Genomic DNA, 20,008 nt, shown 5'->3' with positions numbered 1-20,008 from the left:
TTTAATAATGCTTTGACAGTACCAAAAATTAAGGTAAACGAAAAACAAATAAGAAGAAAAAAAATTAACTGAACGCATTTCCCTCCGACCATAGCAAATTAAATTAAACTTACAGCAATTACAGAAGGAAATACTGACAGCTTACTAAACACGGAGAGTAGCTATCTGAGACTAAATCAACGATTTGGTATATTTTTTCAAAAGTACACCTCCCTTGTAGCAGCTGGTCACACATTCTTAAGCAATTTCTTAGAAACAAAACTTTCAAAATAGGGGACAGGGATTTCCGTTGCCTTGTTCCAGTAAAAAGATTTTTAACCATAGCCTTACTTTCCTTCACACGTCACCAGTGGACGTGACCAGTCTATATTCAAGCAGCAATAACATAAATTCTGACAGTGATTAGTTATGGCTCTAAGACACAGCATAAGTATATATATATATATATATATATATATATGAACAGTAGCGAAAAGTCCTACATTCTCCATTAAAGATTTTGAAACACATCAATCTAGACCTCTCTTCTTGACTCCACTTCTTCGCGCACTCGCAATGACAAATTTATAGCGCCTTACGACGGGATTATGCTATTATCGGACTGAATGCCAAGAAGTAACTCAAAGCCTGAAACTATTGCTGTGACGAGCAGAGGAAAATCCTTTTACTGAGTGCATTAATCTGTATCATTTCTGAAGAAAATTTTCGCTACTGTTCGTATATACTTATACTGTGCTCTGAAGCGTGGGTACTTCTTAGGTTTGAGGAGTATGTATTTTTTTTCAGAAGGAACTGTATACTGGCGATTTCAGATCCTCGTTTGACTGACGGTGCAACAAACAATAAGCTGTGTGGAAAAATGGGCTCGATCCCACTCTAGGGCTTTAATGTAAGAAAGGTTAAGATAGTTAGGCTATGTTTTAAGGATGATGGAAGATAGATTGCCAAAATCAAGTTGTTTGGTCATACATCCGGTGCTAATTGAAAAACAGGTCGTCCACGAATGGGGTTAGAATAGATAATAGAAATTATTTAAAGCAAATTGGGTTATAATAGGAAAGAGTAAATAGTGAAGATCTGAAAATATTAGGCTGAAAATGAAATGTTCACACCTGTGTTGGGGTTACGTGGCTTGGTGCTACAATGATTAGTTAGTTGTAATAAAATAAGTAATCAAGCCAAAATTCAGAGTTAGCTAATAGCTTCTTACCTGGAACTAAGCTTGGATGAAATATGGTTGGTGGCAAAATGGTATAATTACTTCCTTCGTTACTATCCCAGAACTCCCCTTGGTCACAAGCATAGCGTATACACATCTCCACCTTATTTGAAGGCATATGTCGAGGCATTTCAAAATTGAATTCGAATACCTCGAGTCCTGAGTCATCTGTTGTAACATAGGAGGCAGCATGATCTTCATAACTGTTCCACGAGTCGCAAGTTGCTCGGACAAATACTTCCTTGTGGAAGGATAAGTTAGCAACTTTTATTCGACCCTCAACTTGCCTTCCATTTTCAGAAAGACTTATGCTTTCTAGAGCAACAGTTGATTTTTTTGCTTTCTCTGTTACTGCATCTTCTTCAATGGTCGGCTCGACTTTTACGAGTTTTTGCTCAATCCAGTTTCCACTCAGTACCTCAACCACCTGGAAAACATTAAAAGTATAAGAAGTCAAATTTCTAGCAGTAGAATAGTACCTTATTGGCAACCTGCCAAACATTTTTACCATGCTTACAATAGTAAAAAATATAAAGCTCTTGTCCCGAATATTATTGAAAAAAAATTAAATACCACGGGCGTGGCAAAGCTTTAGTTTTCATCATCTCCTTAAGTTTCATTTCCTTAAACTCTTAATTAAAAATGGTTTATAAGAGAAATATTTTCTGCAAAATGTTTACATTTCAGGGTGTAATACGGTATTCACGGTTTTCGCTTTTACTCAGAAACAGCCAATAGCTTCACTTGAAATTTACTTAATAAGCTGCTACCAACGCTAAGCTAATAAAGATAAGTTTAACGTTAATCAGCATTCATGTTAGTGGTACATTAAACTTGACGCCATGATAATTTTATTAATAGTTTTTTCAAGCATAAAAAATGGTATACAAAAGTATTAAATAAAAAAATGTTAAAAATAAAATATAACAGGCGAAAAGATGCAGCAAAACCAGATTAGTTTTTATTTCACTTTTGGTAGACGGCAGAAAAACCCTGTTGACGAAAATAAGAATATATCTGTAACTTGGATTCAAATTTTTAATATATCTGAAACCTAACTCCTTTTTTGCGTAGATTATTTGAAACAGTTGATAATCATTTTGTTTTACAAAGATTAGTTTCTGAAATAGAAACTATTTTAGATACGATAAAATTTATTTTTTGATAATTGAGAAAGATAGAAAGTTATTGATAAAAACAATAATCGGTTCTTCTTTACCTGAATTGGGGCTCTTTAGATCGAAAGTCAGAGTAGCCCCTCGCTAATTTTGGCATTTAAGAAAATTAAAGGTATCTCAAAACGTGGATCCCTGTTGCTAATTTCAATACTTGTATGCAGGATACCAGTTGGATCATTACTTTATAAGACCATTATGCCAGGAATACAGAAGTCAATAGCATATACAAAAGATAATAGGAGAAAAATCTCTCGTGATGTATCATCAACACCCCCCCCCCCCTCAGTCCAAAAACAAAATCAGCAAGGAGATGCAATAATACTGTTTATTTTATTTTCTTGTTTTTTAAAGGGAAGTGGATTAACAAGCGACTTCAGACGTGTTTGGTTCCGAACTTAACAAGCTACTATCCCCAGTTTAAATCCAAAGGAGAACCGGCCGGGATACCGAAGGCCCGATTTTTAGAAAGAATTGAAAGTTCTGTAGAATATGTTATGAATTATAATTTATATTTTAATATGAAAGCTAAAAGAACTAAACAATATTAGTCAAGATAAAATATCCAAAATAAAATAAAGATTTTAAGATTGGTAAGACGAAGGAAATTACTAGAGCTACGTAAAATTAGAACCTAGGAATAACTAACATTATCAAATAAACAGGTATGTACGCCCTAGGTATAGAAGTAAGCAGTAAGTGAATCTATCTATATCTGTATAGTAGCAGAAATAGAAATAAAAGCGAACCATCAAAGCAGAAAGTTAAATCGCTAAACAATGCAGAAAGGAAAAAAAGTCCTACATCAATTCAAGACGTAGTATCAAAACTAAAGATGAGAATAGAGTGAGTTAGAAAACAACAATCAATTGCAGAGTCTATGTTATCATAATTAACTAAAATTAGAAATGTTGACAAATAAATACAGACAGACATTCTACATGTTAGATGTAAGCTATTAATGAATCTATTTATATCCGTGCTATTAACCTTATATTCATCCTTTTTCCTTTCGGGTTCAACCAATTCCTTTGCTTTAGCTTTTGAAGGTTTGTCAGTCGATAGTACATCTGCTGTTACGCTAACGTTTGGCTGAGAAACCTTTATTGCATCTTTTTGTATCACCATGGGGGTAACTTTCTCTGTTTTCTGTGGCGATGAATCTAGTTTGTTGACAGTCTGTACGGAGAGAACTTCAGTTGTAACTGCTGAATCTCTTCTGTGCGATAAAGCTACATCTGCTTTCATTTCTTTGGTTTGTTTTTTCTGCAAAACAGACGACTGTTCAACAGAGAGCACTTCTAAATTTGTTATGCTATCCTGCTCTTCAAGTACTTTTTCTGCTTGTCTAGTGCCTTTGGTAGTATTGAGAGTGTCCGTGGTTTGCAATAGTGATGGTTGTTCTACAACCGTCTCAATCGCTGGTAAATTGCTCTGATTCGCTTTTTCAGTGTTTATTTCTGGCTCTAAATGAGCTGATACCTGGTCATTACAAGTTTCTGTAATGATTGATGTGACTGCTTGTGCTTGCTTAATTTTTTTCTTTTTTGTTTTAATGGGCTCTGTAGCCTTTATTGTACTAGGCTTACTAACTTGAATTGTTTCTGTTGGAGTTATAATCTGAGCTGGACTTATACTTTTTACCTGATCTTTTATTATTTCGACAGTTTGGTTTGCTGTTATTTCAGTTTTTTTTAACCCTTCCTGCTCTTCAACAAGTTTCTTCGCACTTTCATTTCGTATCTGACTCATTTGTGACTCTGCTGTCTGCAATATGAAGGGCTGCTCAGTAACGGTTCCTTCCTGAGCTGAAACAGTTACTGAAGCTTGCCCTAAAGGTTCTACTCTCTCACGGTCTTTTAAATTTTCTAATGCTGTGCATGATATTATTTCAGTTGTAGCTTTAGCCTCATAAGGGCGAGAAGAGACGATGGGTTTTTCTAATTTAGTTTCTACTGAAAGATTTCCAATTGTTTCAATAATTTTTGGCTGGTATGTGGCAGTTTCTGTCATGGATGTTGTAGTTTTTGTGGCTTTGTGTGCCATTAATGTTTCGTGAATTTGAGTCGGCTGTTGCAAACTGTCAATTTTTCTCGTTATTATCGCCTGGTGCACGTTAAATTTCATATCTGCTTTGCTGGATATATCTTGTTGTTTTATTCTAACGTTTGATTGCATTGGCACTATTTCTTCAGTGGTAGCTTCTCGATGGACATCAGTTTTACAAACACCCATTGCAGCCACTTTTCTTGTTGATTCCGTTGCCTCAGTCACTTCATAATTACGATCAATCGAAGCTATTTCCGGTCTAGCCAGTGTTTGGGTCTTCTGAACCTCAGATATTAGCAGATCTGCTCTGTTTGCCACAATGGAAGGAGTTCCTTTACACAAATCTGGTGTCTGCCCCTTTATTGAATCAACAGTTTGTAAAGAAGTAATAGTCTCAACAGAGGGAGATATATTTTCCATAGTTAACATGTGCGCTTGTTCTATCTCTGTTTCATCATCGAAACGAGTTACTGTATCACTAGCTAATATGTCCATCGTGGATACTGACAGTAATGGCTCATGAAGGGAGGTGACTTGTTCCTCATTAGTTTCCTTAGATTCAAAATTGCTTGCCCATTCATTTGCAACGGTTAAAGATTCTGCGATTGAACTTGAAAGCATTAGTTCTGGTGTTGCAGCCGTGGTTTTATCATGTACAATGTCAAGAGTTCCTACTGCATGATGTGTCCGTGTTTCTGTGGCTTCTACTGATTGATGTTGCACGAGTTCTGAATGAGCGTGAGAGGCTATAGGAGTGTTCTGTATATCTGAATTTTGGTTTAGTTGCTCAATTTGAAGTACACTGAGTGGATGCATGGCTGATACTGCTTTATGAGCTTTTTCCTATAGTAAAGAAAAAATATATAAAAAAGGAAGAAAGATACAGATGAATTTCTGTTAAAAAAAAATTTTAATAGACAATCTGTCCTTTTCAAATTTTGGCTCAGAGTTTTTCTAGGAAAAAAAAATTGGTAAATAGATATTTCGGTCATAAGGTAAACATACGTGCAAAGCTGGGATCTAAATAAATATAAGGTTAGGTATTTAAAAAATTATGGATATAAAGACGGTCTGAAACTGGGAAATAACCTCAATTTTAATGTTTGTGTATTTAGGAAGGAGAAAAAATAATTAAGTACTCTAAAACTATTTTTGTTTGATTAAAATAATATCATATAGAATAATTTGCAAGGGCAGCTGATCACAGTCTATTGTATGAGATGCCTAGAGGTTACATGTTGAGTTAGTCACAGGCGAGGAGCCAAAACAAGACTCTTCATAGTAAACGTAGAAGTGTCCTTTGAGTGCGACTACGTATAGCCCTTTCAGCCCCAACCCACTCTATTTTGGATTTTTTTTTTATGTTGAAAAATCAAATAAGGTTAGAGATCATATTTTATTGAAAAGCGCTCGCTAAGTTCGTAAGAGAGAATATCCCTGTTCTAAGTGACCAAAGCTAAAAAAGGAGCCGCGATGGAGAACAAAAGAACCCTGGAAACCGAAAATAAAATTTCCAAGGCTCGTGTTTTCATAGAAAAAGTGCATAAATTGAAACCACAATGTACAACTAAATAGTTACTTCGGAACAGAGAATAAAAACTTTGAATTTTGAAGCATATAGACAAGACTTGAAAGTGCAATTCACGTTTATCAAGTTCTGATGTCTTAAAAATATTTTGCATAGACAACTCGACAGTATTCACACCATTCCCTTATCACTCAGACCAAAAACCAACTGATCACATAAACATCTCACCGTTATTCAGCGTCCAGCCACAAAGAGCATGGAAACATTTATCAGACTGAGAATATAGAGCTTTTAAAACTACTAACAAATGAGATAAAGCATCTTAAAATATAATTTAAGTGACGCTGTTATTGGTAATTCTCTATCTGAAAATCAGACCAAGTCTATGCATGGTCAATCCATTGCATGGTGAGTGTGCAGCACGGCCCTTATAATAAGTCAGTGGAAAAACGCAACTTCCGAACATTGGGAGACAAAATTTTTGATAAACAAGCGTAATCAGTAGATAAACGAAAAGAGGGATATTTTTCGATTTTTATTAAGCAAGTTTAGATGGTCCTCTAAGAAAAATCTAAGTGATATCTTAGTTCTGAGTTGATAAATGAATAGATTTTAAGCTTTATTTTCATAACAGGAGGATGAAATTATATTATAATTAATCCAGAATGCATATTACGCTAAAAGAATATCACCATAACAAAAATAAGGTCAAATTCAGATATATGAACTGGAATAATTTCACAATAGACACCTTTATTTTTTATTTTTATTCTTTCTTTTGTGGTAAGTCACATAAGGTTTTTGGGTTACTTCTGGGTGAATTTTAAGGTTTGGCATGCATAAATTTCACTACCAAAGGGATGGATCATATCGATTTAAGTGAAAAATACTCTGTACTTCCTCAATCCTTAAAATTATAAAAAGGGATAGGGATGTTTTTTATCTATTCAAACGGAAAATACTCTTTATACCTCCTCAATCCTTAAAATTACAAAAAAGTATAGGGATCTATCATATCTATTCAAGTGAAAAGTACTCTTCATAACTCCTCAATCTTTGAAATCTAGGATAAGGATAGGGGTGTAGCACATCTATTCAAACGGAAAATACTCTTTATAACTCCTCAATCCTTGAAATTTAGGATAGGGATAGGGGTGTAGCATATCTATTCAAACGGAAAATACTCTTTATACCTCCTCAATCCTTAAAATTACAAAAAGGGATAGGGATCTATCATATCTATTCAAGTGAAAAATACTCTTTATACCTCCTCAATCCTTAAAATTTCTGTGTCCGCAGTGTTTTCAATTTTCTGTAATTCTTCAACGATTTGCGCTTCCCTGAAACATTAAAAAATAGACATAGCATAAAATTATCAGAAAATTATACTTTTTGTCTTAAGTTTTGCAATTCAAATACTTTCCAACGCATGGTTCTTCTATGGGCTATCTAAATATAGCGTAATTATACTTTATAATTAGTCAAATACTCAATATACGTTCAAGATAGATACTTGACTAGTAATTAGATAGTCAGATAAGGGATAATTTTGCATTTTATTTAAAATACTTTCTTAAAAACACATTGTAGCACAAAATAAAAGCATGGGTTTAATTTTCTTTTAGATAATGAAAATAAAATTACTGATTTAATGAAGCTCTTAAACCTGGAGGAAATTTTTTAGTTTCAGTTCCATTTCATCATGTAGATCATTCTTTAGTGTCCCCGCACATCTGAGTTACAAGAATATGGTTGGAGGAGGAGACCAGGATGAATCTCAATTTGAGGCTGTGGAAAAAATTCTGACATCATGTATTTTCCGTCCTTCATTATTAAATTAATCATGCACGTTCGCAGAAACTTCATTCCAGAATGTCGGGGGGGGGGGGGTGAGAATCATATTTTGAGAGCAGGGTCAAGTTTGTCAAGTCTAAAAAATAGTTGGATTATGTTATCCAACTGAGTATAATGGTTATGTCAAAATCTCGGACGTTTAAAGAAGGATCTCCCATCCTTATCTGACTAGTACCTGTCTTGTGTAAGTATATCCAGCCCGGGCATACTTACAATGGACCAAAATACCTAAAATGTTGTTTTTTCTTTTTACCAAAACGGAACATAAGCCTAAAGACTATTGCAACCTTTTTTTTAATCTTTCCAATTTGAGCACGCCCAGTTAGTCTTAATCCCCCTTAGGTTGAAGTAGTCATTGCTCAACACATTACTACGATTGAGCGTCTTTTTAAAAAATGACACAAATAAGGGTTTTAATTGTTTAATTGTTTTTAATTGTTAAGGTTTTTAATTACTTTCTTCTTTACAAGTTCATCTGCAGCGCCAGTCAGAGGATGCCAGAGGCATTTTTTTTCCAGTGCACATTTTTTCGGACATTTCAGTAGGCAAAAGTTCCTATTTTTTATAGTGTCCATTCAGAGACCAAAGGAATAAGCTAATTTGATTTTTCTTTTTTATTTATTCATGATTGAAAAATATAAATGTTCGCGGTCTTTAAAAGAATAGTTAAAGAAAAAAAAACAGCAAAGTGTCTTTTATTTGCATTAAGACACATTTTATGAAACTAAATACCGTAGCTAAAATTTACCTCGTCAAACCATTGTCTCAAAGGATGTAGAAATCCAACGACAGAAAGAGACATAAGATTTATACGCTAAGTAAATACAGGGCTGTAGTTCTGCTGTCCTTGATTAAATTTGTCTTTATTAAGTTTTCAACAAAATCGTTAAACAGTGATTTTTTTTACAATTAAAACGGTAGAAATAGGTGAAGATACAGAATTTTGCCATTAGATTTTCCGATGTCCGCTTTCTTGCCCTTTCGCTTATCTGCTGAATGTAGATGCTCAATTTTGTAATTCGAGTATATTCGCACTGGATTTTAGCTGTGAAAAAATTTAAATCTCTTTTAGCCTCTACAGATTCTAGGCCGTATCCCAAAAAAGAAAAGAAAAATATTGACAGCTCCATTTGACTTATTGTGTCTGTAAAGTGCATCCCGAAAAATTAAACTTTAGTGGGGATACTAAGTTTTTGTAAAGGAGCCGAGCCTTTCCTAGGCTTGGTGGTGTCCAGGGCATAATTAGTTACAGAGCGCTCCTTACGACTCAAATATAAGCAAAAAAGCCGAAAAAAGTGAAAATTGGATCAAAGTGAGCAATTCCCCAGCCCCAGTACCCTCCCCTCCTCAAAGCTACGGTACCTAGAGCAACTTTACCGGTTGCCCCTTCCCCCATCCCCTAAGAAAAGACATGAAGGTGAGAACTGACTTATAAGCATGCGGGAAGAATTCTAGAATTAGTCTAGAATTAATTCTAGAAACGGATTTTCTTGGACGTAATACCTTAAACTAGGTATCATTTTGATATCCAGTTTAAATTGACTTATGTTCATTTAAACGTTTATTTGTTCGTCTCAATGGAACAATGTTTAGAAGAATCCACCGGTCCGCTAATCCCCCTTCTAAGGGTTAGGACCGTGTTTGATACCTAGTTCAAATGGACTTATCCCCATTTAAACATTTATTTGTTCATCCCAATGGAAAAATATATATAAGCTGACTTATAAGCTTGCAGAAAGAATTGTAGATTTAGTCCTAATGGATTTTTACTAATCCATAATCATAAAATTATCATAATTGTAAAATTGTCATACTTTTCAGCTCTCTTTGCAGCAACATATTCAGCCTTCTTAGACTTCCTGGCGAGTTTCTTTTTCTCTTCACTATCTTTCTTCTCACTGGCTAGCATCATGAGCTCTTTCATCTCCTTTTCACGTTTCGCCTCCCATTCTAGTCTTTCCTCTTCTGCCATCGCTGTAGAGAAGAAGACGGCATAAAGTTAATATAAAAAAAACAAATGATATCAGTTTCATAAGTATTCAGATGATTTTGAATTATTCAAAATGAGCACAGCTTGGAATAGATAGGTTCAATGAACAGCTTGAGTGAATAGGCATTTTAGAATAAAAAAATTGTGCTTCTGTGAAGAAAAAACGAAATTTGACGTAAAATTCTTTCATCTATTCAACAAATCAATAGTTACTACTCCAATAATCCATATTTAAATATTCATATAAAAATATAAATAAATATTCGTGTTTTTCTCCTACTATAGTTACCTCACAAAATTTATATATCAGACATATTCAGTAACTCAGCTGTGCAATTTTGAGGTAAGCAATAGAATTACACACAGCACATAATTGAAATCCCTTGGTTATTGGATTTTGAATCAAATTAAATAAAAAAACAAGTTTTTTCAACAGAAAGTAAGGAGCAACATTAAAACTTAAAACGAACAGAAATCATTACGTATATGAGGGGGTTCATCCCCTAGTCAATACCTCGTTCTTTACGCTAAAGTTCGAATTTTGTTCGAATCAAAAATCCCTGAATCACAAAGGCTGTTAATTAGAATAGATAGCTCTTTTGAAAGCACTAAAAAACCTTTAGCGTAAAGAGCGAGGTATTGACTAGGGGGCAAACCCTCTCATATACGTAATAATTTCTGTTCGTTTTAAATTTTAATATTGCTCCTTACTTTCAGTTGAAAAAACTTGAAAATCCGGAGCCCCCTCCATAGAAATGTCCCTTCCCCAAGGAAACATCCTCCATGGAAAGATCATCCCACGTAACCACCTTCACCGATCCCCCCCCCCCCAGAAAAAATCCCTCTTGATAACGTCTGTTTACTTCCCAATAACCAATACTATATGTAAACAATGTGCTAAGTTCATAACTTGCAGTCCTTCCTTTTGGAACTGTAGGGGACTAAGTCATCCTCAAAGACATATTTATTAGATTTTCGACTATGCAGAACAAAACGGATAACTCAAAATTTTGATTGGGTGACCTTTGGGAAAAAAATGAGCGTGGGAGGGGGTCAAATTGCCCTCCAATTTTTCGATCACTTAAAAAGGGCGCTAGAACTTTTAATTTCAGTTCGAATGAGCCCTCTCACGATATTTTAGGACTACTGGATCGATACGATCACCCCTGGAAAAAAATTAAATAAAAAAAAGATAAACACGCAACCGTGATCTTTCTTCTGGCAAAAAAAAAATACAAAATTCCACATTTTTGCAGATATGAGCTTGAACCATCTCTAGTAGGATTATCTGTTACGCTGAATGGTTTAATGGTCTGATGGTTTAATTTTCATTAAGATTCTATCACTTTTAGGGGGTTTTTCCCCCTTTTTTCGAAAATAAGGCAATTTTTTTCAGGTTCGTAAATTTTGATGAGCATGATCCTACATGATGAAACTTAAACTTTTAAAAAAAGAACACAGATACGATTCTTTTGATGTATCTACTGGCATCAAAATTTCGTTTTTTAGAGTTTCGATTATTATTGAGCCGGGTCGCTCCTTACTTACAGTTCGTTACCACGAACTATTTGATATGTTATTGTTTACCTCTTGTGTGGTGTTTTCCCGTTGGATTTATTTTTCCTTTTCGGTTAACTGCTTGACAGAAAACAAAAATAAAAATGTGTGTTGAAAATATTAAACAAAATAATATTCGTTCTTCTAAAAAATATGCAATAAAAATAACATTTATTAAAAGTAAATAAAACATTATTGTAAAAAATCACTTATTAATCTTTTTGCCTAGTCCTAAATCAAGTTTCAGACCTAAGCAACATTCTGGCAGAAGATGATAAAATTTTTCAAGTAAAAGCCACCAGGCGACGTCAATATTTTAATGCTGGGAGGTATTTTTGATTCAAAACCCAGTTTTTGGTAGTTTTGGTAAGAAATTTATTGAAAAAAGAGTCAATAAAGTCAAATTTTCGGGAAAAATATCTGAAGATTGTTGTCTAAAAGATACTGACAATGGTTTGACAGAATATATTTTGTCAAAAAAGTTTTTATATTCTACAAATATCGAAAGATTATATTTTGCTTTAACAAGAGGTAAGCCCTATAAAAAAAATATTCCCAAACACTATATAAATAAGCAGTAGTTCCGTTTGTGCCAGATATTAGCACTTAATACCATAGGAACATCTACATACCACTAACATGAAGATATGCTTTTGTTGTAGCTTCTCCAGCATTGCTAGCAGCTTTGCAAGTGTACTCTCCTTCCATGTCTATGTTGCAGTCGAATAGAGATAAAATGGCCCTATCGTTTTTTATTCTTACTTGAATCTGTTTGGAATTACTCAGCATTTTTCCATTATGGCAGAAAGATACGTCTGCAAAAAATGCAAGGTTAGTTCTTTATCATTCTCTATATTCAAATCCTCTATATGAAAATATATATTCTCTACAATTATTATTATTTGTCCAGTGTGATATGTACAAATACTAGTTTTAAAATATATTTTTGAAGGATCCTTTTAATCTATTGCGCTTTCTTAGTTTAGACACTGTAGGACTTCATTTATATGAAGCCTTACACCAAATTCATTAAACAAATGGTCTCCTGTCCAGAAAAATGTCCTGTCAATTCTTTAATGCACAAACAACTATCTAACAATACTAAATATTAAGGTGATACGGCACTTAAAAAATCATTTTGTGAACTTGAGTGTCGGTTGATCGTCACGAAGACATAGGCCCTTAATTAATGAATTCCCGTAGAGGACTAACACCACCAAGAGCTGTCGAGAGTTTGTGGGGAAACTTGACTGAAAATACATTCAAGTTTTAGTGTTTTACGTCCCTTTTGTCGACGAGCTTGTCAATCAAAGTGGGAGGGAGCGCCACTGGGAACTCCCAAAGCGGCCAAATTCCTCGAATCATAATTCTTTTCAGTTGACTTTTAGCATTTCCCTAGCAGGTATGCTACATTATTTTTGAGGAATGCTCTTTTCTGAAATTTAAAAACAAAATTCCGCTCCCTTTCATAGAAAAAACAAAATTCAAACTTAAAAAGTTCAATGGTTTTTCTAAGATTTCCGGAAAAGTGGATGCCTTTTAGTTTCCTGTCATTTATTCAGGTCTCTTATTCAAGGTCTATAAGCTATGGCAAGACCGCACAGTTAATTCTAAATTGTTTGGCCACACAAAATAAGGAAAGCTCATAATGGACAGGATCCATTATGGACCCTTATAGGACCCTTTAAGGTACCGTATCCCCTACATACTTTTCTAAGCACAAATAGCTGCGAATAACAGCTTATTAACAGTTATTAGTGTTAATTCAGGTAAGACTTAGAGCAGTGGCCTTTGTCTAACTCGGACGCGTATTCTGCTGTGTGAGCGACATTCAAGGACAGATCAACTGCCCAGGTTCGGACCAAAAAGGCCCTGTCTCCAAACTTTTCCTGCTGGTAAGGCTTCAAAACTTATTTTAAGAGAGATACCTATCTAGTCGTTGCTATATATATAAAAAAAAGAAAATAGAAAGAGTTTGGTTTCGAGTCTCCATGTCTTGTACTCTAGGCTTTCGTGAAGAGGTTTTCAGGTTTTGAGCCAAATTCAAACCTCAATTTAATTACACTTTCCTTGCTTTTTTTCTACTTGGGACCTATTTCTATAGTATATTTCAAGCATTAGAAGTATGCAAAAAAATGAGATACGAGTTCAAAATCTCTGCCAAAGTCCTAACTTGGGCTGTAGATAGATCTATTATTGAATGATTATTCCATTAGTATGACAATTTTCAACGTCCGAGGAAACTCGCCGTTTTGGTGAAACTTGACTTTTAGCGAGGGTTAAGTTGATATTGGAATTGGATCTTGTAAGTGCCTTCTCAGATCCTAATTTGGTTTTATATTCATTTCCTAACGTTTGATTCACGCCGACTACAGGTCTTGGAGGGTGATTCCTAGGATTTGATTCAGATTTTACCCAACTTTGATTATGGTCTACTTCATCTAATCTTTCAAGCCTTATAAGGAGGAATAGTATAAAATTGGAGCTTCAAAACACGTTCTCAGATCTCAATTTTGGTTCTAGACTGATTGCTGGAAAGAAATCAATATTCTGGAGAGGGAAAAGTAGAGAAGCTTCAAAACTTCTTCCCAGCCTTAATTAGACTCTGTACCAAATCCTAATATTTCGGTTTCATTGAGCTAATACACGATATTTACAAGTTTTTGAGAAATTAAGCCGTCTAGGAGGGGGAAGGGAGTAGAGATGAGAACTTTAAATCTTCGTTCCGGCCCTAATCGGACTGTGTATGCATTCCTGACAGCTTCATGCACTTAACATACAACATTCCGCAGTTCGTGAATAAAAAAATTTTCTAGGGGAGAAGACACGGTAGGAGCTTAAATATGTCTTCTCATGGCCTGATTTAGGTAGTAAATTAGCTCCTAAAGTTCCCATTCACGAAGCAGAACAATCTTTTGAGTTAGGTTCGAAATTCTACTGTTACTGATTTTTAAAATGAATCAGCTATAACCTATATCTGCTTTAAATAGAATTCGGTAAAATTTTCATTTTTCAATATTAATGCAACATTTTTACAACAAAATCCTAGTCCTAACTCAAAGAAATCAGAGTTCGATGCGTCAGTCTAAAACATGAGTAATTGAATGCAACACAAAGTAACACAGACATCTTGGGATAAAAATGTAAAAAGTCGAGAAAAGAAGCTGCTGCAAAAGGTAGGAGACAAAAACAATCATTCAGTTTTTTCTTTTTTTACTTAATGTGTATACGACCCTAAGGTAGCACAGTGGGTTGACACTCTGCTTGGCAATACGGGGCCCAGAGATAGCTCCCTTGTTTCGCGAGGTTGGACGACAGGCTTGCTACTTGTCCCTGTAAAAGAAGAGACAACAGGCGAAACGTCTATTCGATACCCAATACAGGGGCGGGCATCGTGTCCCACCCCTCCGCCCAAAAATTAAAATTCATTGAATTTCTGGGCACTTTTTATTCAATTTATCAAATAATTTGTTTTTGTTATTGGGACCCCTCCCCCCGAAATACTGTTTACTATTGAGTTTCTTCGAAAACTCAATAGTTGGCCAAACATTCCCGTGCCTCAATAGCCGAAAACAATCCCGTGTACGTGCCTAATTTGACTTCTTTAAAGCAAAACACAAGATAATTTAATGTCTTTTATTTTCTTTCCTTTCTTAAATGTAACACGTTAAAATTAAGCAACGACAGCCTACTAGCCTTCTGAATTTAGTTTTCTGTTTGATTGAGTGCTTACTTTTTTAACAATTTATTTCTTCTTCTTATTTTTGTCTTTTGTCCATACCAATTCACTAGTAAGGGACTAGACCATTTATTTAAATACTTGATTCTTCATGTTAAATATGTTTCACAAACATTTTATGACTTGAAGACATACCTGGCTTTGGATTTCCTGTGAAATAGCACTCAAACTTGGCAGTCTCCCGTTCTTTAATCCTTACGTCAAGCAGTTGACTTGTAAACAATGGAGCTTGTGTGTTTGCTTGAAATAAATAAAAATAATTAAATTTGAAAATAATACCGAGAAACCAAGGCCGAATCCAGGCGGGGGGGGGTACCCCAAAATTTGTGTCCGACACGTACAAAAGCAACAAAAATGCATATAAAATAAATTGTTGGGTTTTGTACAGTTTTCTTTTAAACTCCCGCCCCCCTCCAAACAAAAATCCTTCATACGGCCTTGAAAGAAACATTTGTTCATTTTCACAGTTGTTTAACACCAAAATTTCATACAGTAGCTCACTTTGGATTAGGGTGGTTGGGTTTAAGAAATCCTCAAAATTATCTCGAAAGCTTTCATGAATTTTTTCAATAGAGTGGAATTCTAAGCTCCTTGAATCTATGAAACGTAACAACGCTCACCAGTAGCCTCTTCATGCAAATAAAAGCCATTTCTGAAATACCATATAAATAAAAGAGTTATTAATTTTAGTTTAGCGAGTTTGAACAGCTTCCAAAGTTAAAAGAAAAGGAAATGTCTCATTAAAACTGCTTATAATGCAAGGCCTTTGGCTGAAAATGAGGTGTTCATTTATGTTTATGTCATTCTTTTGTTTAATATAAGATCAATGAATAAGGTGCCTGCATTAATTCTGGTTATACAAAATTTTACAGAGAAAAACTTTGTTTCTTCGACCACTGCGAAAAAGAGAGGAAAAGTAAGCTCTTGAAGAAATCTTGATTTTAACTAGCCCAGCCTCAATCTCTCTCTCCCCCTCTCTCTCTCTCACTCACGTTCACTCTATTATTATTATTACTTTGCTTGAGCTACTTAAGAAATGAAAAATTTCTAACGTGAACAATCAAAATTACGTAATTTTAGAGCATAGAAAATGGATTCTTACCAAACATAAAAGCAACGAGCACAAGCAAAACTCAATAACATGCAAAACTAATTGTGTGTATTTCCCTCTTCCTGGGAAGGTCCAGGAAAGGAGCTGGCATTCATAATTGGAATCCAGTCATGCAAAAACGGCTTTGGGCCAGGCATCCCATGTCTATAAGATACCTCTGATGTTGGGGTCTCACCAAGTTCCAAAATTGGGGAGAGTATCTTATTATGGCTTAAATCAAGGCCTAATCTACTTCTAAGATTTTCCGAGTAGTTAATTTCGATTTCGTTACAATCATCGTCACCAACAATGGTTTCATCATCAGATATTGAAGATATATAATCACAATCTTCTTCATTCTCAAAGTCGTTTTCAATAGCATTTTAAAGAGAGAGAAATTCAAGCATGGATGATGTCTGTGAAACAGTGCTTGCAGATTTAGAATCTAAAAGAATCGTATCTGATTCTTCAGTAAGTGAAATATCAGGTAATGACACACTTAGCTCCCTTTTATAAGAAAATCTCTTAAAGGTGCAGTCAAAAGGCTGTAGCCCTTCACAGCTTAATGCTTCTATTGCTGCTGATATAGACTTACGATGATTATTTAAATATCCATTTAAAACACTTTGTGCAAAAATTGAAGCCGGGGCAAGTAATTTGTTTTCCGATGACTCAGGAACACCGGGCTCATTTCTCTGCCCTTCATGACAACCAGACACTTCAAAAGGACCATCAAAGTAAACATGCTGATCAGGTTTAACATTACCATGCATTGTTAAACCAGAATCACAAAAGGAAACACTACTCAATCTACAACTTGCAATATCAGATAAAGAATTAAAAACAGCCTCAGGGTTAGAATAAAAAACAGAGTCATCTCCATCACTTATTTGATCATGTGGGCATTCGAGACTATCACGAGATGGGGTCAGGCTTGATTTCTTATATATACCTTTCAGCTGCTGCTGAATCTCTTCCATTCTTGTAACCCAGTCAGGTTTACGGTACATCTTAGTGTCTTTGTAATCTAGAAGTATATTATAAAAATAATCATCATTTCTTGAAATGCTAATCCAAAAAAATGAAGAATAACTAAAATACATTGAAATCTCAAGGTATGTGATACTGTTAATTAATAAAAACATTGTCTAGGAAAACATAGACAAAAAAAATAGACCCAAGAGTCAACATACAAATAAAAAACAAATTTGCAAAGCTTTTCTTTTGAAATAATAAACACAGAAAAGACATAATAAAATCCAAAGCTACAGAAGTTGATTAACAACCAAAAAAAATTCAGTTTCTATTTTCTAAAACCGGCATTAAAATTCGTTTCAATAGAAAAAAAAAGAAAAAATGCATCAAGAATAAAATAAAAGCTCCATAGGTGTTGCTAGGATAGAAAGTAGCAAAACTAAAGTAATCATAAAGTTTAATAAGTTTAGAACTGAAATTAAATTAAAACTAATTAAATTAGTTTTAATTCAAATTAAAGTTTAAGTTATAATAAGTGAACTGAATTGGTCAATACAAGCCTATCACTGTTTTTATTTCAATATAGAATTTATCACGAAATTACGTCACACATAAATGAAATTTCTGAAGCATGAAAGTTAAACTGAAATTTTATGTTGTCCTTGATGTCAGAAAGCTGAATGACTTTAAGCAATTGGAAACCGAAGAGATACTAAAAACAATTTAAAAAATGGAGTATATAAAAAATAAAGAAAAGAAAACGAAAGGATAGAAGAAATAACATAACATTCATACTCAACTAAAAAAGAAAACCTACCGTTTGACTTCAAACTAGAACATTAAAAAACTTAATTGTTAAAAAAACACTTCTTAAATAAGAAAAAAAATCTTTAAAGAGAATAAGTTACAGGAATCCTAAAAAGAACATTAAAAAGGAAATGTTAAAAGCCACAGCTGTTATAAGTGGGAGTTGAAGCAATGCGTGTGTGCATAAGTGAAATGATATGGGGTGTCAGTGCGTATGTGAGTTTCATAAGCCATGTTAGACCAGTTCAGTGCCCCAGGCAAGTATTCCTACTTTAAGTAATCAGCTTAGTAATTAGTAGCTATGGAAGACATAAATGTTTACTGTTCAGCCAGGCTACTTGACTGAAGCACTTAAGAATTATTAAATAAATAAGATTAATTTTATTGAAAATAAACGAAAACAAAAAAAGACAATGGATCTACGTCTAGAGAGACCATTGGTAGAACCATGAGAGAAGGGATGCCAATCACCAAAATAAGAAGCTGAAATTCTGTAAAAGAACAAAAATAATTATCAGTTTTCGAAATAGGAAACATAAAAAAAAACATTATCAATCACCAATAAAAATAACACAAAAAAAACAGTGTCTCTTAAATTAAATACGTACACAGGGGTTTAAATCGAGGATGGAGGGTCAATTCGTAAAAAGGAAAAAGAACAAATTATATGACAAATAAAATGTATTAAGTGGAAAATTTTAGGTATCCATATATTTCAAAAGGAATGTAGGTTTGCCGTTCTCTCCCATCTCCTTCCTGCTTATTCGTCTATTTTAACGGCAACATCGGTTTCATATTGATAACAGTAGGCTACTAAATATATTGTATTTAGTATGTTTGTGGGAGAGATTCTGTTTTCAAAACTCAAAGAATACATCAAAGAATTCACATGAAAAACACTTGAATCCAGGAATAAAATACTTTAACTTAAAATGATATTGATTTTCTTTTTCCTGGTCAATTCTTCATCATCTTTATGGATCTATATTTTGATCAAAATGGTGGTACCCCCATGTAGCAGTTAACAAAGTCTATCACTATAAATAAATTAGTATTTCTATTTAATTTTTTTAGTTTGCATAATACAACAAAATAGTGGAACTAAATAAAATAGAACTTAGTAAGTCTGCATTCTTTGGTGCATTCAAAATTAATGAAGTAAGATAAATATAATTTAAGAGTGGCTCACCTCCGACGCATAACAAAGACAAGACTGATCTGACACCGTCTTTACTCGATATTTCACACACAACCTCACCCGAATCTTCTGTCAGAACCTCATTAATTTTCAAAATGCTTTTGCCGTTTTTCATCAAGATCTCAAACTCGCTATTTGGTCGAACTTCTCGGTTGTTCAAAAACCAACGAATATTCTCCGGTTCTGCATCCCCAATGTCAACTTCAAAAGTTGCAGAAGAACCCTCTCCTACTCTCACCTCGTTAGTTACTTCATCAAGGGGTTGACCACTTCGCTCCTTCAGCAAAAGAAAAAAAATATTTGAAATTGTTTTCAACACAGTATGATTAAACAACTCATAGGCTAATTATCTTAAGAGAAGTCTATAAACCTTGTTGTGAATACTATTCAAATTACCAAGTATCTTACTGTAAATTACCAAGCCATCAACTTCTGCAGCAGAGCCTTAAGGTTTACGTTCCCTCTGAAACATACGATATTGCGACAATCCTACGCTGTAATCTGAATCTAAAGGCCAAGGAACTTATATGGTTGGATTCATTAGTCTTAAATCTATTTATTTACCTAGCCAAAATTACGGTACCTAGACTAATTCTTAAAAAATGACGTAAATTTGCTTAAAAGCAGAAAAATTGTCCCTTTTTAACAATTTCAAGCAAATTTTCAGAGTACTTTTCCGTCTAAATAAAATGTAAAAAAAAATGAGAGTCAAACTTTAGCGTAAAGAGTGGGGCGTTGAGGAGGGGACAGCCCCTTTCACATACAGAATAATTTCTGTTCATTTTAAGTTTTAATGTCACTCTTTACTGTCAGTTAAAAATACTTTA

At 34.2% G+C, this 20,008-nt stretch overlaps 1 protein-coding gene across 1 annotated transcript in view; it reads right to left on the bottom strand.

Annotated features, from left to right (window-relative positions):
* The window catches only part of LOC148946230 (uncharacterized), a 309,809-nt gene that overhangs the window by 145,163 nt on the left and 144,638 nt on the right, over positions 1-20,008 (bottom strand). Inside the window, exons 26-33 of the mRNA XM_089097640.1 lie at positions 19,173-19,458; positions 17,154-17,228; positions 15,247-15,351; positions 12,005-12,187; positions 9,640-9,799; positions 7,239-7,311; positions 3,385-5,286; positions 1,211-1,646 (exon numbers count right to left, since the gene is read on the bottom strand). Coding sequence (XP_088953766.1) covers positions 1,211-1,646; positions 3,385-5,286; positions 7,239-7,311; positions 9,640-9,799; positions 12,005-12,187; positions 15,247-15,351; positions 17,154-17,228; positions 19,173-19,458 — 3,220 coding nt within the window. The remainder of the gene's footprint in view (positions 1-1,210; positions 1,647-3,384; positions 5,287-7,238; positions 7,312-9,639; positions 9,800-12,004; positions 12,188-15,246; positions 15,352-17,153; positions 17,229-19,172; positions 19,459-20,008) is intronic.

Source organism: Artemia sp. Qi Xiang Cuo, chromosome 12 (assembly GCF_049724085.1).
Source record: "Artemia sp. Qi Xiang Cuo chromosome 12, ASM4972408v1, whole genome shotgun sequence".
NCBI lineage: Eukaryota > Metazoa > Arthropoda > Branchiopoda > Anostraca > Artemiidae > Artemia > Artemia sp. Qi Xiang Cuo.
Note: the sequence above shows the minus strand (reverse complement) of the source record. Positions and strands in the feature narration are given on the sequence as shown.